This window comes from Nothobranchius furzeri, chromosome 11 (genome assembly GCF_043380555.1).
Source record: "Nothobranchius furzeri strain GRZ-AD chromosome 11, NfurGRZ-RIMD1, whole genome shotgun sequence".
Lineage (NCBI taxonomy): Eukaryota > Metazoa > Chordata > Actinopteri > Cyprinodontiformes > Nothobranchiidae > Nothobranchius > Nothobranchius furzeri.
This window is the reverse complement of record NC_091751.1, coordinates 67,587,543-67,609,655: the sequence shown is the minus strand read 5'-3', so window position 1 is coordinate 67,609,655 and position 22,113 is coordinate 67,587,543. Positions and strand designations below refer to the sequence as shown.

The 22,113-nt window shown below is 46.4% G+C and overlaps 1 protein-coding gene across 3 annotated transcripts in view; it reads left to right on the top strand.

Annotated features, from left to right (window-relative positions):
* Window positions 1–16,441, top strand: part of LOC107384393 (3',5'-cyclic-AMP phosphodiesterase 4B) — a 109,469-nt gene extending 93,028 nt beyond the window's left edge. For all 3 annotated transcript variants that reach the window (XM_015957646.3, XM_015957649.3, XM_054741544.2), the window contains 10 exons: window positions 4,266–4,378; window positions 10,178–10,271; window positions 10,989–11,182; window positions 11,262–11,360; window positions 11,501–11,665; window positions 11,900–11,999; window positions 13,700–13,854; window positions 13,965–14,087; window positions 14,168–14,350; window positions 14,431–16,441. In XM_015957646.3, the coding sequence (XP_015813132.1) occupies window positions 4,266–4,378; window positions 10,178–10,271; window positions 10,989–11,182; window positions 11,262–11,360; window positions 11,501–11,665; window positions 11,900–11,999; window positions 13,700–13,854; window positions 13,965–14,087; window positions 14,168–14,350; window positions 14,431–14,805 (1,601 nt within the window). In that variant the 3' untranslated portion in view covers window positions 14,806–16,441. The remainder of the gene's footprint in view (window positions 1–4,265; window positions 4,379–10,177; window positions 10,272–10,988; window positions 11,183–11,261; window positions 11,361–11,500; window positions 11,666–11,899; window positions 12,000–13,699; window positions 13,855–13,964; window positions 14,088–14,167; window positions 14,351–14,430) is intronic.
* Window positions 16,442–22,113: the final 5,672 nt, after the last annotated feature.

Genomic DNA, 22,113 nt, shown 5'->3' with positions numbered 1-22,113 from the left:
CAGCCTAATTTATGCTTCTCAGAGTTCGAGGGCAACATGTCTCCGTCAGTGCGTGTGTGTCTCTCCCTCGCAGAGCTGACGGAGAAGTATAAACCAGTATAAACTAAGGGGTCCCAACTCTGTTACCTAGAGGCTTGTTTGTAGGTTGTAATTTTAAATAATATAAGCTGGAGCTGTAAGAAAATACAGGCCGTTTAATTTCTATCTAGCAGACACTTCTCAACGGTGCTGTAGCTCATCTTCAAGAGAAATAGCAATAATCACAAACCTTAAGCCTGCTTTCTGCTTCTCCGTCAGCCCCGCAGGGGAGAGATGCACACGCACTGACGGCGACGTTTTGCTCTCTGACTTGTCCGTCACTGGGCGTAGTGCTTTTCTGTGGTATCATGCCACCATTACACTCATGTATACGGTCCACGATAGTGTATTTACTAATGTCTTTTTGTATTTCAGAGACTTTATAACATGGACATATTTGTCTTTCATTCTCCTCCACCGTCATGCAGTCGCTACCTCTACCCCCTCATTCCTCATCATTTCCATTGATGAATAAAATGTTTGTTCCATATTTTGTACTCCTTCAGTCATGGGTAGGGATGGCTACCTTTGACATTTGAATGGATTCGGTACTAATTCCCGGTACCTAGGAATCGATACCGGTACTTAACAGTACCAATTTTAGATACTTTTGAGTGTTTAATATTTTAATTCTCTTTTATAATTAGATATATATTTTTCTCAATATATAACCATATTTGATAAATATCACGATAAATAACATACAACTGTTTGTATTTTAACATCGTCCTTGTAGTTTTATAAGCTGATAATTAAACTGAAGCAAACATCTTTACTGTGAACTAAATTTACTGTGTATCTTCATTCCTTTTGCCGTCCTTTTTCTTTGATTTTTCCTACTGGGAAGTTAGAATTTTCGAGGAGAAAGCGAACGCACCATTAGCTGATAACAATGGTGGCAATGGAAGCTAACATATCAAGCTAACGTTATCTTAAACAATTTATTTAGCTGCTGGAGCAGATTAAAACGATGATGCCTCACACTTAGATCGTTGTCGCTGGTTTCATCTTCACCCAGTCACCCGTCGCATTTAGTAAAGTGAAGCCAAACTTTAGAGAGCGTTCATGTTCTTCTAGTCGGAAATTCGGAGTTCCGAGGAGAAAGCGAACACACCATTAGCGGAACGGAAGCTAACAATTCAAGCTAACGTTATCTTAAACATTTTATTTACCTACCGGAGCAGATTAAGATGAGGATGTCTCACTTAGATCGTTGTCGCTGGTTTCATCATCACCCAGTTACCCATCACATTTAGTGAAGTGGACCCAAGCTTTAGCTTTCGTTCTTTCTACCATGCTGCTCTGTTTACAACTGGCTCGCAGCGACCGACGACATAACGCTCTTGCGCATGCGCAGCTGTCTAGGCAAGTTCTCGTTATGAAGGACGGGTACCGAAACGAGGCACCGTTTCAAATGACGTGAATCGGTGCTCAGTCGGTACTATGGAATTCGGTCTGTACCTTAAAAAGTACCGAATTCGGTACCCATCGCTAGTTGGCACATCATTGGATGTCCCCGTAGGATTGATTAACTTTTGGAATCGGAGACAGAGACTAGATTTACCCAGGAGAAGTTGGTTCTGAATGTGAACCAGGTAAACCATCACCTAGAACCAGATAATAGCGAACTAAACCAAAGATACACCAAACTGAAGGAACTAAACCCAACATGCCACAAAGCCACGATCGTGACCCTGAGCTTGAACTGGTCACAGTAGATTCTGTTTAAAGGTTTGCCATTACCGATCCTCTGTCTTCTAGCAAATATATTTTCATGATGTAATATTTATATGTACATCTGCACCTGACTTAATGTGGAGTCATCCTGATGCAAGATGGCCGACACAGCCCAATGACCCTATCACAACTGTAACTCGGTCAAATACTCCAGTGATGGAGCTGGGATTTAGGTTTTAGACATTAGGTGAGATTGTGATTTACATGTTTTGACCAAAATGACTTTAAATCCGTTATTTCATTGTTAGATGATCCTGATTCAAAAGGTTGGAATGGAAGCTGGTTGGGAACTTTCCTTGAAGGAGTTGCAGGTCTTTATAGCTCTACTGTTGCCATAAATGTGGAATCTTGAGTTTCCTTCTAAAGGTCTGCTGTTGAATTCAAACATGTTACAACTCTAATTACAATAGTTTAGTCAAATGTCGAGCGTATCGGTGTCGTTCTGCAGCCCGAGCTTCAGTCGGACGGGGAGGAAACAGGTTGAGAGGAGAAAACAGAGAGGAGCAGTGTGAGGCTGGAGAGAAGCTGGAGGTGTTCTGGAGGGAACCAGGTCCTGGTCGTCAGAGCAGCTGATGGCTCTCACAGACGCTGGTTTGTGGTCTCGGAGGGGAGAGATAGAGGGAAAAGAGAGCGAGCGGGTCCGTCTGCACACTGAAGTTCTTTTGTACTCTGCAGGTTTCAGCGTGTGGTTAAAGCATTAGCGTGCTCGTATGGAGGGAAAAAAATGACTTCCAGTGAAAGGAGGCTGGAAAAGTACCTGTCCAGAAGCAGGTTTGTCAGACTGAATGTACGTCACGCCACCTCTGACTGGTGTCAGCCCATTTAGCTCTGTGTTTATGATCAGCTGAAGACGAGCTTTATTATTTTTACACACCTCGAGGAAGAGCAGGTCCAGGTTTTCCCTCAGAAGAAGGAAAAAGCAGCAGATGGAAATCCTGTCATTCTGAAATGAGTCAAGTTATAATCCAGGCTCTTGATGCCACTGCAGATAAGAATCAGAACCATTTTCATGGTCCCCTAGTGCAGATGTACTCCCTCATGGCCCCGGCGGACCCTCCGGTGCCTGAGCCGCTGCTTGGGGGTTATGGTTGTGGGGTAGGGGTAGTGTCTGCTTTCACTTCTTGTTGTTCAGAGGATTTACGGCCATGCTGTTCTGATAACTGTCGGCAGTGGGAGGTTTCCTCAGCTCTGCAGCATGTCGGAGGTTCTGTTGCAAGTCTTTGTCAGGCACTCGGTGGTTAAAACTCTGAACGCCCTCGCCGGGCCCTGGACTGCTTTGATCTGCTATATTGACGTAAATTGGCGAGCGGCACGCTGGCTGTCTTGGTTGCTGCAGCATATGGGGCAAATTTCTTCCATGTGTGAAGCTCTATGAAGTAGAGATCAGTCTTTTCCACAGAAAGAGGAGGAAGTGGGGAGATCCAGACGCTCGGCCCTCCCTCCCTGCAGGCGTAAATGTGTTGAATCACCGCTCTCGGTTTGTTGGAGTGCGTCGAGATTTAATTTGTTTCCTCCTGTTTTTTTTTCCATTCTTCTTCACCATAAACTCTTTAGTCCCGTGTGACTCGTGACCCAAAATGCCAGAGTGACTTTTACATTTTTCCTCAGTATTCACTCCAGCGTTTATTAATTCTGCTCCGTGTTTTGTGTGAGTTCAAGGGCAAAAAGGAAGTTGCTTTGGTTTCTTTGGCAGAGGAGCGAGGCCCTGGCCGAGGCTTCTCCCACTTCAGGGAGTCAAAATTTGTCTCTCGTGTTGCTTCTGCAAACAAGCCTTTGATATAAACTGTTCCTTCCTTCCAGAGGAGTAAAGAAGAGACGGTTTGTGGGGCACGGCGGCGCGAGCTGCTGCTGCTGCTGCTGCTGTGCAGCCTCATAAACTTTACATGTTTCAACGAGGAAGTTGTCGTGAGAGGAAGAAGCCGGGTTATTAGTTTCTGCGCCCTCACACGTCTCACCCACAGCTCCGGTCCCTGAAAGCTTCGTGTGTCTGAACGAGAAACGGTTCTTCAGGATGTGTGGATGTTTGCCATAGCAGATCGTTCATATGTTTAACTGGGTTTATGTGTAGAAATGGGTCTGGGGGGGGGGGGGGGGGGGTCACATCTACAGCAGGAGGCTGCACTAGTTAATGAGAGGGTCTGAGGGTGAGTGGGGGGGGGGGGCAGACATGGTGGGACGGGGTGCAGAGGGGGGACTCAGGGAGGGAGGCTGTGGAGCGCGGCAAGCGGCGTCTCTGACCAAACAGCTTCTCTGAACTTTGCGAGAGATGAAGGAGCTCTTTGTGCACTCCTCCCCCTCGTCCTCGGCGTCTTCAGCATGTCCAGCCTGCCCGACCCCCGCTGCATTGAGCCACTCCGGGACCGTCGGGCCACCACGAATGGTGTCTGGGGACTCGAGTGTGGACATGGACCCTCTTGGTCCTGACTACGTGTCCATGTGTCTGTTGGCAGATGAGTCCTACCAGAAGCTGGCTATGGAGACAATGGAAGAGCTGGACTGGTGTCTGGACCAGCTGGAGACCATTCAGACCTACCGCTCTGTCAGCGAGATGGCTTCAAACAAGGTAAGAGTTTTTTTATACAGTTGGGGCTTAAACATCGATGTGTGTCAAAGTTTTATAGATTTTACCTTTCAAAAAAACTGGCTGACAGGAAACTTGAGTTTTGAATTAAAAGAATATTTTTTAACTGTCAGAAAATCAAAATGTGAAACCTCTTTGTCTCATTCTGCTGAAGTAACTGATCAGGGATCCAGTCGGTGTTTTTACAGGTTAAATCTAAACATCTAGCATCACCGTTATCCCTGTGGACAAACAGCATGACTCTGGGACGGACACCATGGTGACTGGCTGGACGCTTTAGGATTTAATGAGTCCTCTGTCTGTGCTCTGCGTTGTGCGTTTGGGGAGTGCATGCAAAGTGTTTACCACACTGACGCAGATGCAAATCAGTAAAGGATCCCATATTTGAATAAGACGACTGAGGATTAGACCTGCTGTTATCTTTCAACGCCATGAGTCCTGATTTCCATAAAACTGATTCTTTGGTAGCTGTGTTTTACAGCCAAGCTGCAGGATGCTAACCCCACATGCTCCAGACAGATTTCCAGGGAAACTCCTTTTGCAGCTCAGTTTCAGTTTGTGTTTTTGTCTGAGAAAGATAGAAGTGACTGGCATTCCTGCAGGAAGAGCATCGACATATACATATATGGACAATGGGTTTCCATAGGCTCCAATAACACATTTTTGAAGAAAAATGGGAGGTGGCCACCACCGCCATTTTGACCGTGTCACAGGTTTTGTCAAGCCCAGACAATTCCACAAAAGGGAAGAGAGGTGGAGCTGAGGGTGGGGCTGTAAGGCTGGGATCAACTGACGACACCCGGTCGAACTAGCTACAAGCTAACCTGAAGCTAACCCAAAGCTAACGCGGAGGTGGGAGCTAAGCTAACGGAGGTAGCAACCTAGCTACAACCAGAGTTAACTGTGCACAACACCAGACCTTCTGAGTCAGAGATATGCCGGGCTGACCGCTGGGTAAAACCGGGTGGAACACAGAGGTCTCCGAGAGCTCCACAAACCGGCAGCCCGCACAGCAGACAGAAGTCGCGATCAGAAGGAGATGCACCGAGCTGTGGGAGGGGAGAATCGGGTGGAAAACATCGGTCTCCAGAGATCTCCACAAGCCGATAGTGGGAATCCAGCTCCACCAACATGTTATATTTCAACCCATTTTCTAAAGTGCAGCATTATGTTAAATGCACTGGGTTTTACCCTATTACATTTAAATTTCATGGTTAAACAGTACATGTTAAAATCTAAGCTCAGCTCGGCAGTGACCTAAAATACATAAATATAATTTTACTTACCGAAAATAATGAAGTGGAGACTCCTTGGACGCTCTATTAGTGCAATTAATGCCACAGCAAGTCATTTTGTCCAACAATTGCACAAAAAATATCCAAAAAAGAAAACACACACACAGAGACTCAAAATCCCGGAACAGTTTCCAGGCCAGACCGAGGCTCTACTGAGGCCTTTCCACGGAGCTAGCTCTGTGGTCACGTGGGTCTGATGCTCATTAATTATACAGAATTTTAGGCTTTCAATACACTTAAACAGAAGAGTGAGAAAAAAATTCACCCCCCTCAGAGTTGTCATGAGTGTAAACTAGATCATTTAAACCAGAAACATGTTTTGGTACCAGGCTGTAAACATGTTTATTTCTGCTGTGAAATTGGTGTTTTTAACATGGGAGTCAATGAGGATTTGCTCGCTTCTGACACCAGCCCCTAGTGGATGAGGGTGGAACTGCAATTTATATCACTTCCGCGTTTGCTTCAGTTTTTGAGCCGCATTGTGGGGGCTTGGCTGGAACCCGTCTGATTTAACTGAATTTAAATGAACAAACTGAGACTCTTGCAGACTAAACAAAGAAGCTACTTAGAGCTAACTGCTTCCTCTGCTTTGATGCACACGAGTGATTTTGTGTGAATTTAATTTGTACAAAGACACAAATGCAGCTAGACATTAGTCAGCGTCCCGACAGACGGTGCAGACGTGGTGGCGTTGGACTATAAACACTCACCGCCGTGGTCAGAGGAAGGATTAGGATGAACAGGGATGTGTCAGACCGTGATGACCGTGATAGCGGTTTCCTGAGTCGCCGGGTTTCCTCTGACCCCCTCTGCTCTGCTCCCTGGTTACCGGAGGACAATAACAGCACCAGACTCTAGAAGACATGATGGTAAAACAAAGAGCAGAAGGCCTGGGGGCCTGCAGCAGCCACAGAGCCTTTGTTGACCAACCCTGATGGGGAAGCAGAGCAGTGGCGTGTCCAGATCTTGTAAAATGGGGTGGCCCAGGTGAGGCACAACTTTGTGCATGGGTGGCACCAATGGTTATGCTTTTTTTGTTTTACCCCCAAGCCTTTTATGGACAACAAAAATCCTATTTAAAGGTAAATAAGTGTGTTGGCACCTGGGGTGGCCAATCAGATTCCAAGGGTGGCATGTGCTACCCCAGGCCACTCCCTGGACACGCCCCTGAAGCAGAGGTCACCAGTTTATCGTGGTTGTTGCAGCATTGTGAACGGATTAGGAGAAGCACATCGGTAAATCGCCACACTCTGGTTTCTACATTTTCATTCGTTTTTGTGTTTTGCACCACTAATGCAGCACGGCTGGTTCTTCTCCGGTCCAGAGGATCAGCTTCGGACCCATTACAGGAAGCAGACTGTCGGTGTCTGCCCTGTCCAAGGGCGCAGGTGTATTCGGGGCTGCGGGACCACACACCCTGCGAACCGCCTGCCTGGTCACGGTGACCTAAGAGCGGGGAGCCGCCTCACGGCCCCTCACTATCATTAGCCTGGCCACACTTCCAGGCTGCTGCTGGTGACGACCTTGGACAAACACGGCCATCTGAAGCCTGTTAGAAGAGTTTAGGGCTCTGTGGGTTCGCGTGCGAGCTCTTAGGAAACTTTAACTCATGTGTGGTCACTTAAACCTTGAAGCGCTGCCATCCTTAGAAAGGAAAGACTGACAAAATCATGGAAGCAGATGTAGTGGTGGGTCTGTAGCTGTAACAGGCGTCATGGACATGAAATTATAGTTGTGTTCAGGTTAGGAGAGCAGAGCAGCTGGTGGGGAGGAGAAAGTCTTACCTCTATACTCGTCTTTATGGAAAATAAACCCCGCCGAACGCTATAAACAAACAACATGTTTATTACTGTAGCTCTTCTGGATAGTGCTGATCAGCATCTTCTAGGAAATGTGTCTTTTTGCTGTTGCTAAACTGTGAAAACTTGCCGGCCAGCGGTGGCGGAGTGTTGACGCTGTAAACAGCCTCGTGCGGGACGCGGTTGGCTCACTCGGGGCTTTGTTCGATTGCACAGCTGTGCTTTAGCAATATGTCAACTGTGCAAGCCCGGTTCTGTCAGAACATTATATCATTTGAACTTGACTTTACTCCTCCCCGAAGAACAAACTTGCTTCACCTGTGAGTTTCCAGCACATCGCGGCTCTCTGCTGAACTGGTTTTTGGGATTTTTTTTCTTGCTGGCATGTCAGTGGGCTGCACCCCAGGGTGCTGCCAGGAAGTAGGATGTAAATGACTTCGGTGGATGACTCTTTGAAGTAAAGAGGAAGAAGGAGGCGGCGCATGCTGGGGCCTGTGTCAGTGGGAGGAGTCCTGGGTCGGCCTCACACGCCAGTCGCTCTTATGGCTTCGTGTTTCCTGCCTGTCGCCACATCAGGAAGAGAATAGAAGGAGGAAGCAGACAGGAGCTCTAGCAGCCTGGTCTGTTTGAACTTTTGGACCTTTACAGGATTTCTTTTGTGCTTCGTTTGTTGTTTTTTTTTAAAGTGACAATGGGACTATGTTGCTCCGAAAAGCAGAAAAACTTTGAGATGCTGACGAACTGGAGAAGGGTGAGTTGTGCAGAGTTGAACTTTAGTGAAACTGCTTCTGGTTCGTCCTTTATTAGGACCTAATGAGGATTTAGGTCAGGCAGAAAACAACGTCTCTGTTTTCTCCGCATTTATTGTTTTTTACCTTTTTGCTGTTTTTTGTTTTCATCTTTTAATCTAGATCAGATAAGAAGTCAGACCTCTGCTTTGCTTTGGTTAAGCACCCATCCTAGATGAACAGGGTTATGCGTGCAGCAGTTAGACATCTGAACTACACGACCCCCCCACCCCACCCCCCCACCAGCTCCACTTTATTCAACTTTTTTCCCTCTGAGCGAAGCTGACTCATTCATAGCACCGCTTTCCTACTAACTCATTGGTCGATCTGAGCAGCCTCTGGCGCTCTCCAGCTTGTTGAAGGTGTTAGTCAGGTTGTGAGGCAGATGCTGGTAGTTTGGGTGATGGCTGTCAGACAGCTGGGGGGGGGGGTTGACCAGACTGTCTGCTTTAGACCAAAACTACTTTCCTGGAATTGATTCATTCATTTTAACAGGAAGTATGAATGCATGCATCAGTGTTTTTAATGGTGTTCAGGATTTTTGCTTCTGAACAAATCAGCGCCGGAGGAGGGCTCGGACGCTTCCGCCTGTCTGCAGCTTTTAGGCTGTCTCTGGATTTTGTGATGTGATGCTGCGTATTTAAAATGAGGACCACCTTGGGAATGATGGAGCGCCCATGTGACTCTGTTGCCATGGCGTTCAGGCAGCCATGTGGATGGTGGCACGGCTCGACTCCCGTTAGCAACCTGTTTGTCTCTTAAAGACGAACGGTTCCTGTAAATGTGGATGATCAGTGGACAAAGTGGATATTTGGGTATTTCAGTTCCAGACCCTTCCTCCTCCCGTGCATCCTCCGTGATGATGGGCACGCTGGCGCTCTGAAGACTCACGTTGCGCAGTGTGCATCGCATCTGTTCTGCATTACTGAGCAGGGGGAGTATGGGGGTGGGAGGGGGGGGGATCTCTGTTCTGCAGTGCTGTGCATGGCTCAGTGAGGGTGGGAGGCAGAGACAGCTAGAGACTCCAGTTCTCTACTCACCACAAGGGACTTTAAAGCCCCCCCTCCCTTCCCTCTTTCCCTTCCCTCCCTCCGTCGTGCGGGCTGCCTCTTCCCACTGCCTTGTTCCACCTGGGCTTGGAGGAGCACGATTCCCACCCACCCCTGGATAACATTAGGATTGTGTCAGACGCGCGTTAGCCAGCTGGAACGACCGAAAAGGGAGCGGGAACATTGATCGGATCTTGGGGGGGATTCCATCACCCACGTCGTGAAAACAATGGAAGCTGGGAGGAGGCGCGCCTGGCTGGGGATGTAGGGGCTCTTTGCAGCTGGGGCGTTTTCAGTCTGGGGTCTGAGGGCCCCCTGAGCCTCGGGCTGTGGAGCTGAGCTCAGCCTTGGGATCCACTCAGAGAGGAGCATTCACTGCTTCTGCTGGGGAGCACCAGGGGCTCTGAACCGCTTAGCACCATGCCTGAGGCCAACTACCTGTTCTCCGTGTCCTGGGGATACATTAAGGTGTGTTCCCCATCGGTAATGGGATCGTGTGTGAAGACTGTATTTATTTATTTATTTATTTATTTATAATCTTACCCCTCTGCAGCTCCCGGCGTGTCTCACGTTGTTTGTTATGTAACGCTTTGGTCACAGACTACTTGCTGCAGTGGTCTGGAAGACAGATGCAGCATTTTGCATGACTGGGATGAAAACTGACCAGATTTTGTTTTTAATGCTTGGAGTTTCGTGTTTTAAAAAGACATTCAAGCGTCTACGCGTGGACACAACTGCCCTGTTGCGAGTGGACATGCCCCCTCTGATTGCTTCACCCTTTTGTTGTGACATATCAGTCGAAATGACGTCATGTTGTATGTTTGTTCATCGTTTTTATCTTTGCTTTCAGTTCAAAAGGATTCTGAACCGGGAGCTGAGCCACCTGTCTGAAATGAGTCGCTCAGGCAACCAAGTGTCAGAGTACATCTCCAACACCTTCCTAGGTGAGCACTGCGGCGCACGCCGGACCTGCATCCGTCTGCTCCGAAACCAGTCCCGTCTGGTCTGGAGAGGGGCTTCCCTCTGGCGACGTCAGGAGAGCTAGAGCATAAATGTGTTTTCTGCATTATTCAGCAGGCAGACGGGAGTGTTCCTGCTCCCTAAGAGGCTAGCAGGGTTTCATAACTCACAGCCGGAGCATGCGTCCGTCCCCCACCTGTCAGGTGGACGTACGTCATGCTCTGGTGTTTTCTGGGGGAAGCAGCTGAGAGGTTCTCGCTGCTGTGTGTATGATGATCAAACACAGACAGTGGTGGGAGGTTCACACACACACACAGAAGGACTGAATCTCCCGCGTCATCTTCACCCGCATGCTGCTGAGGTTCTGCGCAGGGCCTCCGTCCGTTCCACTTTTCTCTGAATTGTTTTTGCAGCGAGGTTCAGTTCACAGAACAGAATATTGTGTGGCGTCACATCTGCTCAGGACTTCTTCACTCCCCGTGACATTTTTGTCACCGTCGTATGAAAATGTTATTTGATGAAACTTCACAGTCAGAGACAAAAAAAAATGAAGCGTTGGTCTAATTAAAGAACCGTAGCAGCTCGCGTGTTGCCACATGTGTGTGAAGGGTCACCTGCATACAAGACGAGCCAAAGCATCCCAGCAGAACTGGAAGCCCCTTTGTAAAATCTTTAGTTTTTTCTTTATTTGTTCTCCACAGACAAGCAGAACGAGCTGGAGCTCCCCTGTCCAGTTCAGAAGTCCAGAGAAAGGAAGAGGAGGCAGGGCCCCCAGCAGCAGCAGCAGGTTGGGATGATGACTCAGATCAGCGGGGTTAAAAAGGTCAACCACAACTCTGGGAGCAGTGGGAATCGCTTCGGAGTCAAGACCGACCAGGAGGAGCAGCTCTCAAAGGTCAGAAACGCTCTGGTTCTGCAGAAAACCCAGAAAGCTTCAGGGTTCCTGGTGCTAACCTGCTCTTTGTGGTTGACAGGACCTAGAGGACATCAATAAATGGGGACTGAATATCTTCCAAGTGGCGGAGCATTCCCACAACCGACCGCTCACCTGCACCATGTACTCCATTTTTCAGGTTAGTCTCCTGAAAGCGGCCCGTGACGGGGTCTGAAAGCGTTCGTCACGTGTCTCGTTTACAGTCGGACAGACACGAGTCGTTTAAACGTGAGATCCTGGGAAACACGATGGGTTAGAGAACTTTATTGTCTCACTCAGGAGCGAGACCTCATGAGGACGTTCAAGATTCCAGCGGACACCTTTGTGACGTTCATGCTGACCCTGGAGGACCACTACCACTCTGACGTGGCCTATCACAACAGCCTGCACGCCGCCGACGTGGCCCAGTCCACACACATCCTGCTGTCCACGCCTGCACTAGATGTAAGACACTGAAAGTTCCTGATGCTTTTATCATCTGTTCATTAAGCTTCGGACTGGGTGATGTGGTAACCAGCGTCGCCCGCGCCCTTCTTCTCAAGCTCTTACGATTTAATGAGGTGACAGAATTACATCACCTCTCGGTGATGCCAGAGAGAATCACGCAAAGAGATTGTTCTGATTTCCAGTAAGCTGCCTCGTTTAGCCGGCCTAATAACACCAAACCTCTCAACGCAGGCGGTCTTCACTGATCTGGAGATCTTGGCAGCCATTTTTGCCGCAGCCATTCACGACGTGGACCACCCAGGAGTGTCCAACCAGTTCCTCATCAATACCAGTAAGTCTCCTCATGTCTCGGTTTGATGCTGCTCTGATTCTGATCAGTATTTGCTGTAGGTCCACTTTCACCTAAAACACTTTGTACTTTGGCTTGTGAACTATTGGAAAACCTGCCAGGGTTTCCACAGGATTGCTGCACTTATTTCCCCCTGTTTAATCCTAAACTGATTACATCCCTTTAGTTCAGTGTTCCTTAGCAGTCGTAGAAGAAAGTTTGTTTAAAATCTGTAAAATAACTGAAGGAGTTCCGCAAGGTTCCATCTTTGGTCCACAGGATTGCTGCACTTATTTCCCCCTGTTTAATCCTAAACTGATTACATCCCTTTATTTAAGTGTTCCATAGCAGTCGTAGAAGAAAGTTTGTTTAAAATCTGTAAAATAACTGAAGGAGTTCCGCAAGGTTCCATCTTTGGTCCACAGGATTGCTGCACTTATTTCCCCCTGTTTAATCCTAAACTGATTACATCCCTTTATTTAAGTGTTCCATAGCAGTCGTAGAAGAAAGTTTGTTAAAAATCTGTAAAATAACTGAAGGAGTTCCGCAAGGTTCCATCTTTGGTCCACAGGATTGCTGCACTTATTTCCCCCTGTTTAATCCTAAACTGATTACATCCCTTTAGTTCAGTGTTCCTTAGCAGTCGTAGAAGAAAGTTTGTTAAAAATCTGTAAAATAACTGAAGGAGTTCCGCAAGGTTCCATCTTTGGTCCACAGGATTGCTGCACTTATTTCCCCCTGTTTAATCCTAAACTGATTACATCCCTTTATTTAAGTGTTCCATAGCAGTCGTAGATGAAAGTTTGTTTAAAATCTGTAAAATAACTGAAGGAGTTCCGCAAGGTTCCATCTTTGGTCCACAGGATTGCTGCACTTATTTCCCCCTGTTTAATCCTAAACTGATTACATCCCCTTAGTTCAGTGCTCCATAACAGTCGTAGATGAAAGTTTGTTAAAAATCTGTAAAATAACTGAAGGAGTTCCGCAAGGTTCCATCTTTGGTCCACAGGATTGCTGCACTTATTTCCCCCTGTTTAATCCTAAACTGATTACATCCCTTTAGTTCAGTGCTCCATAGCAGTCGTAGATGAAAGTTTGTTAAAAATCTGTAAAATAACTGAAGGAGTTCCGCAAGGTTCCATCTTTGGTCCACAGGATTGCTGCACTTATTTCCCCCTGTTTAATCCTAAACTGATTACATCCCTTTATTTAAGTGTTCCATAGCAGTCGTAGATGAAAGTTTGTTTAAAATCTCTAAAATAACTGAAGGAGTTCCGCAAGGTTCCATCTTTGGTCCACACCTTTTTCCTTCTTCCTATGAAGCATAGTCAGGTTCCTTGGTATCAGTGTTTCATGTGAGACGGATGATGTTTTGCTTTATAATGAGTCAAGATCACAAAGATAGGTGGAAGGTTCTGCTAATTTCTGCACTTCATTGTCCATCCTATATATTACACATCCTTAAACAAGCCATCTAGACTCCTCACATATTCAAAAAGAGCTCCCGTTGTACCCAAAGTAAGAAGTTAAATGAACAAATCTCCCAAATAGTCAACGGAAAATGACACATTCACCAAATAGACTAACTTTATTTATGTGCATGTTTTAAAGTCTCCAGAGGCAGCAGCATGGGGTTTTTCTGGGATGTAGGACTGTTTCCATAGTTACCTAACCTGGTTTCTCCCACCCTCCTTTGCATTTAGACTCTGAGCTGGCTCTGATGTACAATGATGAGTCAGTGCTGGAGAACCACCACCTGGCTGTGGGCTTCAAGCTGCTGCAGGAGGAAAACTGCGACATCTTCCAAAACCTAAACAAGAAGCAGAAACAGACCCTGCGAAGGATGGTTATAGACATGGTGAGGACATGAATCTGGATCCATCTGAGCCTGTAGACCAGGTTTAGCATTGCACAGTCCTCTATGTCGCATCACTTTGTTTCATTTTTCACATTTTTTCTATCTTCCAGGTTCTTGCAACTGACATGTCAAAGCACATGAACCTCCTGGCTAATTTAAAAACCATGGTGGAAACCAAGAAGGTGACGAGCTCTGGTGTTCTGCTGCTGGACAGCTACACCGACAGGATGCAGGTAGGAGTCTGCCTAACCCTGACCTGCTGGAAACTCCATCAGACGCGCCAGAAAACTCACTCAGAGCTGCGTTTCTGCAGGTTCTGTGTAACATGGTTCACTGTGCAGACCTGAGTAACCCCACCAAGCCTCTGGACCTGTACCGGCAGTGGACCGACAGGATCATGGACGAGTTCTTCCACCAGGGAGACAGAGAGCGGGAGAAGGGGATGGAGATCAGTCCCATGTGTGACAAACACACCGCTTCAGTAGAGAGAACTCAGGTACACACACATCAGAACATCACTGATCACAAGTGAGGAGTATTCTTTTTTACTGACTTCATCTGTGCTGATCTTTGTAGGTGAGCTTCATAGATTACATCGTCCATCCTCTGTGGGAGACGTGGGCTGACCTGGTCCATCCTGATGCGCAGGACATCCTGGATACTCTCGAATTCAACAGGAACTGGTACCAAAGCATGATCCCTCAGAGCCCCTCCCCTCCCTTCTACACCAGTGATGGAGAGGGTGGTGCCAACGGCGATGGCGAGGGGGGGCCTGTAACCAGTAAATTCAACTTTGACATGACGTTGAGCGACCAGGAGGATCAAGGGGGACTCAGACACAGTGGCGTGATGGACGTGGCTGTCGGATGTGATCTGAAGATCAGAGACCATCCGTCTGGTGGGGACAGGGTGGCCATGACGACATGTGATGCGTCCGCTGCAGAAACATAGTTGAACTGGTGGAAGAGGAGCAGTTTAGCTGAATTTGTTTAATTGCAGTGGAGCCATCCTGCAATGGGCTGCTTGAAGCTGCCTGGTGAAGGCCTGTCTGGATGTGGGGGGACGGCTTGGGAAGCAGGTTGTTTGTTTCTGAGCCCGGCTGGAAGACGCTGCAGGAGTCGTCTTTAAACGAGGGCCCGCGGAGGCGCGGCCGTGTCCGAGTCTGATGGTGTGACTCTACAAACTGGAAACGTGCACTCGAGAACATTTTGTCTTCGTGTAGAAACATCTGCATCATCTCCAGACTGGATAAGGCAACCCAGACCTACTGGTTTAGTGGTTCTTGTTTTCTTGGTTTTTACACTTGTTCAAAACCGAAAGAGACTAAAAGATGTGTGCCTTTTATTTGATTTTTGTACAACCATGTCTTTTGTAAGTATTTTTATAATTTATTTAACACATTCATGTAGCTGTCAAACACATAGAGAGTCTCGCAGTCTTCCTGACCTTCTGGCAATAGCATCAGCACCCTGACTGAGGCGTTCAGTGGATGTTTGGTAAAAATCGGACGACTTCCCAGCACAATTTGCACTTTGAGGCACACTGTAAAGAGGAGCATGGGGGGGGGGAGACATTTAAACCAAATAAGCTTTTATTAAACCAATAATTCATCCTGCAGAAAGTTATATAACTTTGTGATGACATTTATGTCCAAAAACCTCCTCAGACTCTGTAAGAAGACTGCGTTTCGACGACTTTACCGGAAGTGCGATCACACTGATGGTGTTAAAACTCCTAGTTCAGCCTGATCCATCAGAGCTGATCCAGACACCGATTACTGCCGTCTGACTTCACGTAACGATAAAGTTTGAGATCCTTTCGCTTTGTCCGTTGAGCTCTCCCGTAAAGCCTCTTTGTGATTCCCCCTCCTTCATCACACCTGTTGTGGTTAAGCAGCATGCCATTCTTCTGAACAGGCTCTCAGTCGTGACTCAGCCTGAGCTGTGGACGACCGGGGCTGAGTGGAACAAAGAAACGCGTTCGTGGTGGAACATCTGTAGTTTTTAATCGCAGCACCTTGAATATCTCCACAGACCTGCAGCTGGTTGCAGATCTGCTCAACCCTTCCTGATAGGTACCCCGAGGTGTGTGTGTGTGTGTGTGTGTGCGTGCGTGCGTGTGTGTGTGTGTGTGTGTGGTCACAGAACCACACAATCCCATTGCACCAAGCTGTGTTGTGGCGACACTACCAGTGTATTTATTACCTTGTATAGAATCCTGATTGCTAATATTCTCTGTATATTGGTTATTTATGAGCACTGCCACACTCGTCTGGTGGTTGTATTTACTAAAGGTATTTTGCTATGAGATGTTGGGTTGTTAGCTTTGGCGTTGCCGTCGGAGACGTTTGTACACCTGACCTACGAGGTGCCGCGGCGGGTTTTCTAGAAGCTGGAGGTGGCGGCTGCAGCCTGTCGTGTACGGTGACAGGTAATTGTACAGCTGTAGGGGTATTTGCTGAAATATTTAGCATTGTTTCAAATGTATCTTTTTCAGTGTTTTCCTCACAGTACATTGTTACAATCGTGTATGTTGTGTTCAACAAATGTTTTCTATCTGGTTATTAAAATGGGCATGTGTAAGAGAATCCCGTCTGCCTCTTACTGAGTCACACAAAGGATGTAGAAATGTAAATGGCCTGTATTTGGTAAAGCACCTAGAGCAGGGGTGTCAAACTCAGTTTTGCTCAGGGGCCACATTGAGGAAAATCTAGTCCCAAGTGGGCCAGGCCCGTAAAATTAAATTAGGTATAAATTAAAAACTGCTTCAGATTGTTTTCTTTGTTTTAATACGATCAACATAAAACAAAGCTGGAGCCTGAGGACAGTGTATCCAAAATAGTTTAAGCACAACATCACTATTAATAATAAAACACCTGAAGTGTATTTGAAAATGTGAAATACAAAACAAAAAGCCCAGACTATTCCTCAGTAATTCAAATAACTGATTCACAGATCACATGGCTATATCAGTTTCATGCATGTCTTTGACTCCTGATACCTGACATCTCTCAGCTTTCACCAGCAGTTGAATTGAAAAATGAAAGCTTATTTTCAGACTTTACATTGTAAAGTCTGAAAATAAGCTTTACACAATCATCTCGCGGGCCGGATTTAAACTGTGTGCGGGCCTGACCTGGCCCGCGGTCCGCATATTTGACACCCCTGACCTAGAGTCCTAGAACCCCCCGAGGGCCGGGCTTCGGGCCAACGACTGTGTAATTACCACGGACACGGGTCGGGCCGGGCGCCTTTATTTTTAATCTAATTCATAAAAAAAACGGAAACACTTGAACGCAGCAGCACCTGCCTGCTTCCAGGGGCGTGCCCAGGGAGTGGCCTGGGGTAGCACATGCCACCCTTGGAATCTGATTGGCCACCCCAGGTGCCACCACACTAATTTACCTGTAAATAGGCTTTTCATTGTCCACAAAAGGCTTGGGGGTAAAACAAATAAAGCATAACCATTGGTGCCACCCATGCACAAAGTTGTGCCTCACCTGGGCCACCCCATTTTAAAAGATCTGGACACGCCCCTGCCTGCTTCTCACACACCGTTAGCTCAGTTAAGGTCTGTGTGGTTTATAAACGCGCCTATATAAACGAATTCTCAAACTGCTGATTGAAACATGTGCCCCTATTCTAATACGCCATTTTATGTCCACTTTGATGTCAGAAACCATTCGTTTATTCTCGTGAAAACGGCAGCATTCTGTTTTTCTGTGAATAAATTCGCTCTGCAGTTAAAAAATACAGCATTCATTGCTGGGTTTTTTCTAACTGGAGAGCGCATTTTCAGAGCGGCAGATTAAATTTACAAGCGCTTTATTAACTGGGTACATTTATTTAATCTGCCGCTCTGAAAATGCGCTCATTAGAATGATGCTTTTTTTTCTAATTGCACAAGAGCGCATTTTCAGAGCAGATTAAATTTACAAACGCATCCAATTAATATAGTGTTGGTAAATTTCATCTGCTGCTCGAAAAATACGCTCTGTTAGAAAAAAAAAGCTGCATTGATGCTGTTTTTCTTTCTTTCTTTTTTTTTTACTGCAGAACGCTTCCCACAGATAATCAGAATGCTGAGCATCCTATCACGCTAAAACATTATGAAAGGTTAAAAAAAAAGTCGGGCTCGGGTCGGGCCAGAGAATCCTGAAAACCTTTTCTGGCCGGGCCGGGCTGGGCCGGACACGGGCTCAGATTTTAGGCCCGTGCAGGGCTCTAATTCACACCCTGGTGGGGATGAGCTATGATGTAGCCACAGCTGCCCTGGGGCACACTGACGGAGGCGAGGCTGCCGAACTCCGGCGCCACCGTTGCCTCCGACCACCATCAGCAGGCAAGCTGTGTTAAGTGCCTTGCCCAAGGTCACAACAGCAGCATTCTGTGGTGGTTTTGACCCTAAAACCCAATGATTACTGGACAACCTGCTACATCTACTGCTGAACAGTTGCCGTATTGTTTAAACTCTTAAATACTCGTCATCCATGAATAAACTGAACAGAAAGCTATGTCTGATCAGGACCTGGTGTGGGAACTAGGTATGAGCCGGATACTAGTTTCAGAGGAGTATCCGGTACAGATAATGCATTTTTGACGAGTAAGAGCGTGAAACGAGTAAAACTCGTAAATATCTGTAATCGTGCTGAAGGAAAATCCTCATTGGGTAACTGACTGTCTTCACACTCTGTGATTGGCCAGTCAAATACAGTGCCTCTCCCAACACACAAAATTGCAGCCGGGAGCTCACAGCTCAGTCCACGTCCGGTCCATCCACGCACACACACACACACACACACACACACACACACACACACACACACACACACACACACACAGTAACGGATCTCTGTGCTTGCTTCACTGTTCACGTTTCTTCAGTACTCCCTTCTTCAGTTTGCTTCTTTTTAAAGTTACTTTAAAGTTATTTAAAGTTACTTTTTTCGTAACGTACGTGGTGCATTTGACAAGACAGAGCTGAAAACGGCTCGTGCTGCGTCAGTCACTGCCTCCGCTCCGGTCTGTTTTTTTTTCCTCTCTCTCTCTCTCTCTCTCTCTCTCTCTCTCTCTCTCTCTCTCTCTCTCTCTCTCTCTCTCTCTCTCTCTCTCTCTCCTCTTCCTCAGGATCCACTCCCTCTTTCCTATTCACTCTCTCTCTTTCTTTACATTTTCTAATCACAATTGTCTATTTTTGCTCAGTTTAAATATATTTTAATCATTTTCTAAATTATTTTTTCTATTTTACATGTTTTGTTTTTGTGAAGCGCCCCGTGATTTTTATCTTGAGAGGCGCTATAGAAAAGATATTTTCTTCTCTCTCTCTCTTAATTCATGCACTTAAATATTAATGTTCTGATTTTATTGAAACACTTGTTCTGTAATAGTTCCTTTACTATTGTGGTCAAAAACATTTAATCTCAATTCTGAGGCTGCTCTGTAAATAGTTTTCAAATAAACAATACACATAGCAACTTCTGATCAGACTTAAAATAACGTATTGATGTAAACCACACCCACTTCCGGGTTAAGCCACGCCCACTCCGAGTACAGATACAGATAATTTAGATGGTTGAACAGATACAGATGGTGGTGTACTCGCTCATCTGTAGTGGGAACGCTCTGATCAGAACACTGAGGAACTGGAGAACCTGTCGGCTTGCTCAGGTTTTGGGATCTCAGCGTAATCCTACAGGCCCAATTATTTCAACCCTCGTTTCAACCCTTCAGTCTTATTGACGGCTGTTAAAAGACTTTGTTTCATAGTTTTTGTGTTTTTTCTGCTCTGTGACTGAACTCTGTTTATGGGCCGTTGTCGCGTTGCGGGTGTGGAGATGATGGACCATGTGTGGTGGAGCAGATCAGGAGGTAAAGATGCAGGCTTCAGATAAAGTAAAATGGTTTTAATGGTGGGACAGGAACGAACAGCACAAGACAACGATGACAAACAACCACAATGATCTGACAAAGACTGATACAAGGAGGGAGGTATAAACACACAGGGCAAATGAGGAACACATGGGCAGGTAAACAAGGGGCAGGTGAAAACAATAAGGACTAATCAAGGGCAGGAGAGAGACACAGTCAGGGAGGCAGGGGAAGAGTGTGACAGCCGTGGCGAGACTCTATATTCATACATGCAGCACAGGCCAACAGTTTGGACACACCTTCTCATTCAGTGTGTTGTCTTTATTTTCATGACCACTTCCATTGGTAGATTCTCACTGAAGGCATCAAAACTATGAATGAACACATGTGGATTTGTGTACTTAACCAAAAAAGGGGAAATAACTGAAAACAAGTTTTATGTTCTATTTTCTTCAAAATAAGCACCCTTTGGTCTGATCACTGCTTTGCACACTCGACATTCTCTCGATGAGCTTCAAGACTGGTGGAAAGCCCTTTTCAGGTGACTACCTCTTGAAGCTCATGGGTCCCACACCTTTAAATAAAACTAAAATGTCAGACTTGACAGAGGTAAAGATGTTTTTAAATCTAAATTCATTACATGCCCTTGTTTTGATTTGAAAATCATTTGTTTTCCAGTTTAACTCTTAATTTAGTTAATTAATCTATTCTTTATTTAACCAGGAAGGTCCCGTTGAGATTACAAACCTCATTTTCAAGGGAGTCCTGGTCAAGAAGCAGCAAAAGTTACAGTTACAAATGTTTCAGTTACACAGACACGTTATGTACAAAGTTACAGGAGGCAGTTACAACACAGGGAATGTGTCCGAAGGGCTCTCAGTCTGGTTTTAAACGTATTCAAGCAGATAAACTTGGTTAATTTCCAGTTTCCTGCAGCCTGTTCCATGCAGAAGGAGCGGAGTGAACGAAAGCCCTTTTGTCCAGTTTGGTGCGAGCAAACGGAAAGTACAAAGTAACAATTGATCATTTGATTGTAATAAGTTACACTTCTCCATGAGATTAAGTTACAGATTTAGGCGGGTAGTGATCCAAGCATGGCTTCATAAATGAAGGTGTGCCAATGTCCCAACCTCCTGGTGGACGAAGAAGGCCGTCCCACTGGAGAATACAATTCACCATGATGGGTCAGTGGTCTGCAGTTGGTCATAAACCTCAGCGAGGCGTCAGTAAACCACATCAATCTTACCAAGACACTGTGCTGAGGCGTTCTCCATAATCCAGAATAACCTGAACTGTTGCAGCAACTAGTCAGAATTTATTTTTTTTGCCTCAAAGCAGGTTTTCTGGTTGTGATGCACACATTTGTTTTTGTTGTTCTGGTTTTTACTAAGTGATCGTCATTCACTTAATGATTTAATTAGCTTCCTGTCTGCTCTTCTGTATTTTTACCCAACGTGTGTCATGACTCGAGGTAAGTGCCTGACCCAAGACATGCAGAATCAGAACTCGTCGGGCAGATTGAGTAAAAGAAAAGTTCTTTATTAACAAACGGGAACAAAAATAGCTCAGGGAAGTCCTGTGGGAGTGAGCGGTGCAGCTCGAGTCCACTTAGCGCTCGGGATGAATGAGGGAGGCGGGGGAGGCGGGGGAACCGAGGTGAGTGCTGGGCAGAGGGCAGCGCTGGACTGACCATAGGGCATAGCGGGCAACTGCCCGCTGGGCCGACCCTTTCATCATTTATGGGCCGGTGTCTGTTTATTTTTTATTTATTTATTTATTTTTTGGCCTCTAGTTGTTGCGGACAACTTGTCCACGCCGCCCCACGCGACGCCTCGTAAAAGTTGGTGGATTGGCCAAATGGTCATAATACACTCTGGGCTGGACCAATAGCCAGAGGTCTGATGCACCCGCCAGTTGTTTGAGTCTCAGTAGACAGACAGACGAGCTTAACAAAATGGAGAACAGAAAACGGAAAGGAGGAGCGGAGAAAATTCGACTAAAAAAGAAACTGGCCCTTCAGACAGATGCTGGCACATGTGTTAACATCTCACGGTTGTTTGGTAGTGAAGGTTCAAGTAAAATCAATTTAGGAAGTGATGGAGCCTCAGCCCAGCGACAGGTTGGAGAAGAAAAGAGGGAGGAGGAGGAGAAACCCGAGCAGACTGCGTGTCCAAGTGGCAGAACCGAATTTCAGGTAAGAAGTTATCTGGGTCAAATATGAGGGTGAGCGATCCGGGATGGGTGAGGTCGCAGAGAGGGGCCAACAGGAACAACGGAGGAGGATGGGACGTGGTGTAAGAATCCAGAGTACAAAAAACAGCGAGAGTGAAGCAGGCTGAGTGAGGATCCTGAGGGAAGGGAAACAAACACCAGGCGTAAGGGTTATCCAAAA